The sequence below is a fragment of the Oncorhynchus mykiss genome, chromosome 24 (assembly GCF_057628025.1).
Source record: "Oncorhynchus mykiss isolate SJ-2025 chromosome 24, ASM5762802v1, whole genome shotgun sequence".
Taxonomy (NCBI): domain Eukaryota; kingdom Metazoa; phylum Chordata; class Actinopteri; order Salmoniformes; family Salmonidae; genus Oncorhynchus; species Oncorhynchus mykiss.
In genome coordinates, this window is record NC_143045.1 from 27,919,629 (window position 1) to 27,925,628 (window position 6,000).

The 6,000-nt window shown below is 41.2% G+C and overlaps 1 protein-coding gene across 1 annotated transcript in view; it reads right to left on the minus strand.

Moving 5' to 3' along the window:
* sgpp2 (sphingosine-1-phosphate phosphatase 2) overlaps window positions 1-5,771 on the minus strand; it is a 17,847-nt gene extending 12,076 nt beyond the window's left edge. The window contains exon 1 of the mRNA XM_021582938.3: window positions 5,374-5,771. Within this exon, the coding sequence (XP_021438613.3) occupies window positions 5,374-5,625 (252 nt within the window). The 5' untranslated portion in view covers window positions 5,626-5,771. The remainder of the gene's footprint in view (window positions 1-5,373) is intronic.
* Between the last annotated feature and the right edge of the window lie 229 nt (window positions 5,772-6,000).

Sequence of the window (6,000 nt, forward strand, 5' to 3'; positions counted from 1 at the left end):
TTCGCTGATCCTCAAAACTGGGGCCCCACAAGGGTGCATGCTCAGCCCCCTCCTGCACTCCCTGTTCACCCATGACTGCGTGGCCAAGCACGCCTCCAACTCAATCATCAAATTTGTAGACGACAGAACAGTAGTAGGCTTGATTACCAACAATGATGAGACAGCCTGTAGGGAGGAGGTGAGGGCTCTGGGAGTGTGGTGCCAGGAAAATAACCTCTCACTCAATGTCAACAAAACTAAGGAGATGATTGTGAACTTCAGGAAACAGCAGAGGGAGCACCCCCCTATCCACATCAATGGGACCACAGTGGAGAAGGTGGAAAGCTTCAAGTTCCTTCGCGTACACATCACTGACAAACTGAAATGGTCCACCCACACAGACAGTGTGGTGAAGAAGGCGCAACAGTGCCTCTTTAACCTCAGGAGGCTAAAGAAATGTGGCTTAAAACCTAAAACCCTTACAAACTTTTACAGATGCACAACAAAGAGACTGAAATACAGCTTCTATCTCAAGGCCATCAGACTGCTAAACAGCCACCACTAGCACATCAGGAGTGGCTACCTATAGACATAGATTAGGAATCACTGGCCACTTTTAGAAATTGATCACTAGCCACAGTAATAATGTTCCATATCTAGCATTGCTCATCTCATATGTATAAACTGCACTCCACACTATTCTATAGTGTCTTAGTTATTTTTGAATTGTGTTTACATATTGCATCATCCATTTCATATGTATATACTGTATTGTATTCTATATTACACCACTGACTGTTAAACAGCCATCTCCGGCACATCAGAGGCTGCTGCCTATAGACATAGATTAGGAATCACTGGCCACTTTAAGGAAATGAAACCCTAGCCACTTTAATAATGTCTCCGTATCTTGCATTGCTCATCTCATATGTGTAAACTGTATTCTATACTATTCTACGGTTTCTTAGCCACTTTAATTGTTTGTAAATATTGCATCACCCATCTCATATGTATATACTGTATTCTATACTATGTCACTGTATCTTAGTCCAATGCTGCTCTGACATATATGTATAGATATTCTTAATCCATTCTTTACTTAGATTTACGTGTTTTTTGGGATATATGTTGTGAAACTGTTAGATATTACTGCACTGTCGGCGCTAGAAGCACAAGCATTTCGCTACACCCGCAATAACATCTGCTAAACATGTGTATGTGACCAATAAAATCTGATTTGATTTGAAGGCCTTCAGCGGTCCTCATCAGGTTGGAACTACTTTCGATATTGAATGTCTGTTGTGTCTAAGTTTAAAGTAGCTTAAACAAAATAATAGCCTAGGCTAAATGCTCAAGTCAGGTCATAGGCTATGTAGCCTATGTTATGTCACATTTGAATAGCCTAACAAACACCCCAAAACAAACACCGATGTTGGGTTGTTTGTTTAGACTACTCATAGCCTACTTGGTTTCATTCTTCAAAACAAATGCAATGAATAAGACTGCAAAATACCTTTTGGCCATCGGATAATCAATCTGCAATCTCTACCTTCAATCAAAGAAGGGTGGACTAACAAGAAAAGCCTGTCGGAAGGTACAGGACCGCTGTCAGAACTGATCAGTTGGACGGGATTTTGATTTCCATAGGGGGCACGTATTTTTCATGGGCCAATTTTTTTATGGGTTTTATAGTAAAGACATCTCCATTATTAAGAGTCTGTTGATACACCTGTGCATCAATCTAAATAACATCAAAATATGTCAGTTTAAGCTCCAGATATCTGCATGGGCTGAGTCTCAATCCACTGCATCTGTATATGTCGGCCTTCCACATCTGCAGTGGAAGGTGGCGGAGCTACAGCGGTGTTTGTCAGACCATGAGACATGTTAGAACGGTTACAAATTAATATGACCACTCTGTGGAAAGATGAGACTCTCACGAACAAGATGGCGATCTCCATTTTTCTCTATGACCCCCACAAGCTCCATGGACTCGTCTAAAGGTAACCCGGTACCAGTTAAAAAAGTGTATGAAAGTATGGAGGTAGTTTTGTGCCAAATAAAAAAAGGGGTTAAATATGTGTCCAAAAAACGTTAATATTTCCTGAGCTTTCTTATATCTCCTAGACATAGGACAGACACTTAAAAAAACTAATTTCTTATGGTTTGTTTTTTGTATGGTATGTTTTGCCATTTATGAATGTGTTCTGTATTGCTTCCTATTGGCTATAATAGGAAAGGCAAAATTCAAAATTTTATACAATTATTTGTTAAAAACATTTTTTATACCTACAGGGGTCCTAAAATTCTGAAAAAAATAGATAAAGGATTCACCATCTTAAAACAGTTCAATATATTAGCCTAGTAACGTGGCATGAACACAACAATCTGATTGTCAAACAAATCACTTCGTAGGCGGCACATCAATTTCAAGTTTGGGGAAGCTTACAATTTATTCTACCATTTCTACCAATCTGTGCGCCAGTTATGATTTTCATACATGCATTGTTGTTGATCGGGTTCATTTCAATAATAATGTTTTCATTTCTCAATATCATTATGACTTGGTTAATCATAAAATCTGAATTAATCTGAATTAATAAAGTTCAAATTTAACTACTGTGAGAGCACCAGCCCTTGCCACATGAACACATTGATTCAACCTCTCTTTCGTGTCATCTGAGATTCCCAAAGATTGGAAAGCATCTGCGGTCATCCCCCTCTTCAAAGGGGGGGAACTCTTGACCCAAACTGCTACAGACCTATATCTATCCTACCCTGCCTTTCTAAGGTCTTCGAAAGCCAAGTCAACAAAGAGATTACCGACCATTTCGAATCCCACCATACCTTCTCCGCTATGCAATCTGGTTTCAGAGCTAGTCATGGGTGCACCTCAACCACGCTCAAGGTCCTAAACAATATCTTAACCGCCATCAATAAGAAACAATACTGTGCAGCCATATTCATTGACCCGGCCAAGGCTTTCAACTCTGTCAATCACCACATCCTCATCGGCAGCCTCGATAGCCTTGGTTTCTCAAATGATTGCCTCGCCTGGTTCACCAACTACTTCTCTGATAGAGTTCAGTGTGTCAAATCGGAGGGTCTGTTGTCCGGGCCTCTGGCAGTCTCTATGGGGGTGCCACAGGGTTCAATTCTTGGACTGACTCTCTTCTCTGTATACATCAATGATGTCGCTCTTGTTGCTGGTGAGTCTACGACCTCTACGCAGACAACACCATTCTGTATACTTTTGGCTCTTCTTTGGACACTGTGTTAACAACCCTCCAGACGAGCTTCAATGCCATACAACTCTCCTTCCGTGGCCTCCAATTGCTCTAAAATACAAGTAAAACTAAATGCATGCTCTTCAACCAATCACTGCCTGCACCTGCCCACCCGACCAGCATCACTACTCTGGACGGTTCTGACTTAGAATATGTGGACAACTACAAATACCTAGGTGTCTGGTTAGACTGTAAACTCTCCTTCCAGACTCACATCAAACATCTCCAATCCAAAGTTAAATCTAGAATTGGCTTCCTATTTCGCAACAAAGAACCTTTCACTCATGCTGCCAAACATACCCTCGTAAAACTGATCATCCTACCGATCCTCAACTTCGGCAATGTCATTTACAAAATAGCCTCCAATACCCTAATCAATAAATTGGATGCAGTCTATCACAGTGCCATCCGTTTCGTCACTATCCACCACTGCGACCTGTACGCTCTCGTTGGCTGGCCCTCGCTTCATACTCGTCGCCAAACCCACTGGCTCCAGGTCATCTACAAGACCCTGTTAGGTAAAGTCCCCCCTTATCTCAGCTCGCTGGTCACCATAGCAGCACCCACCTGTAGCATGCGCTCCAGCAGGTATATCTCCTGGTCACTCCAAAAACCAATTCTTCCTTTGGCCGCCTCTCCTTCCAGTTCTCTGCTGCCAATGACTGGAACGAACTACAAAAATCTCAAACTGGAAACACTTATCTCCCTCACTAGCTTTAAGCACCAGCTGTCAGAGCAGCTCACAGATTACTGCACCTGTACATAGCCCTGCTATAATTTAGCCCAAACAACTACCCCTACTGTATTTATTTATTTTGCTCCTTTGCACCCCATTATTTATATCTCTACTTTGCACATTCTTCCACTGCAAATCTACCATTCCAGTGTTTTACTTGCTATATTGTATTTACTTCGCCACCATGGCCTTTTTTTTTGCCTTTTCCTCCCTTATCTCATCTCATTTGCTCACATTGTATATAGACTTATTTTTCTACTGTATTATTGACTGTATGTTTGTTTTACTCCATGTGTAACTCTGTGTTGTTGTATGTGTCAAACTGCTTTGCTTTATCTTGGCCAGGTCGCAATTGTAAATGAGAACTTGTTCTCAACTTGCCTACCTGCTTAAATAAAGGTGAAATACAAATAAATAAATAAATAAATAAAATGTATACACTGTGATCCATTGGCAGCTAAAGAAATGAGCGCATGCATGGAACTCAGAGATAGCCTATAGACCAATGTAGCAGTGGGCCTATAACTTCCATGGTCAACAAAATAAAAATACATAAACCATTAAAAAAAATCGCATTCATCTCTCTACTCCAGCTGTCTGCCTCCCTTTTCATCTTTCTTGACTTGAACTATCCCTAGCGAAGTGCAACATTGTATCAAATCAATCAACTGGGTCCTGCCCACCAGCAAACTTGCAACATTGTATCAACTAGCCTATTCCGGGCCCTCAAAAATGTCCAGTGAGTTCAAGACAGACAGCTGTTTTTAGGAAAGGTTTTCAGGTATTTTAAGAGCTTTCCACAGAATGTATGGGTTCATCAGATCATGATATTTTGCCCACTGGGCACATACATCAATTCAAAATCTAGTTTATTTTTAATTTGGTTAAGTTATCAACTAACGTGGATTAAAACGTTAAATCTACAAAATAATGACCATGTCATTGGATTTACGAGTTAGGTGAAAAAAATACAAAATTATCTTACATTGATTACTTTTTGCAAATCCAATCAGTTTTCCACGTTGATTCAACGTCATCGCATTAAATGTTGGGGTTGAAATGACCTGGAAACAACATTTTTTAAAATGTATTTATTTGACCTTTATTTAACTAGGCAAGTCAGTTAAGAACAAATTCTTAACTTCAATAACAGTGGGTTAACTGCCTGATCAGGGGCAGAACGACAGATTTGTTCCTTGTCAGCTCGGGGATTTGAACTTGCACCTTCTCGGTTACCAGTCCAACACTCTAACCACTAGGCTACCCTGCCGAAACAACATTGATTCAACCAGTTTTTGCCCAGTGGGAGCCTACCTTCTTCTGTTTCTTCAACTCAATAACTCAAACTCTCATAGAAAAGTTTACACTTACACTAACACTGTATCCATTTTCCTTGTGTTTGTCATTTGAGTTGCTGTCCTTTTCATTGGTAATAACGTGTCCATTACCGCACCGAAGTCGAGCAAGTTGGTGAGGTCCCTCTGCGTCTATGAGCGGCGTCTCCCGCGGAGGGTGCACCAAGTTTCCGTTCTGATGCGCGGCTTCGATGAGGAACAGACCGCATGCCCTCTGGAACTTGGACACAAGCTCCGAACCATGCAGATATTTAAGCAGTTTGAGCATCGCAACTCTCTCAATAGTAGCCTATGAGGTGTATGAGAACAGACAGACAGGTACAGACTAAGACAGAGCGCATTACCCACCCTTGGGCTCATCCCACACAGAGGTGTGTTTTCTGTGCGTGCAGGTGCGGTTTGACAGGTGTGTGTGGGATACGCCAGGAGCACCGAACTGTCATAAAGCCAGACAAATTCACCGACCTTTAGACTACGTGAAAAGATCAACCACTATTTTTGAAACCCTTATATTAACTCAATTTATTTTATTTTATCAATGTATTCTAATAGTCTATAACAATCGGCCTATAATTTTGAGATAACAAAATTAGCCTGTGTTTATCTGCAGGTCCTGCGTGTGTGTTGTGTGTGTGCGCGCGCG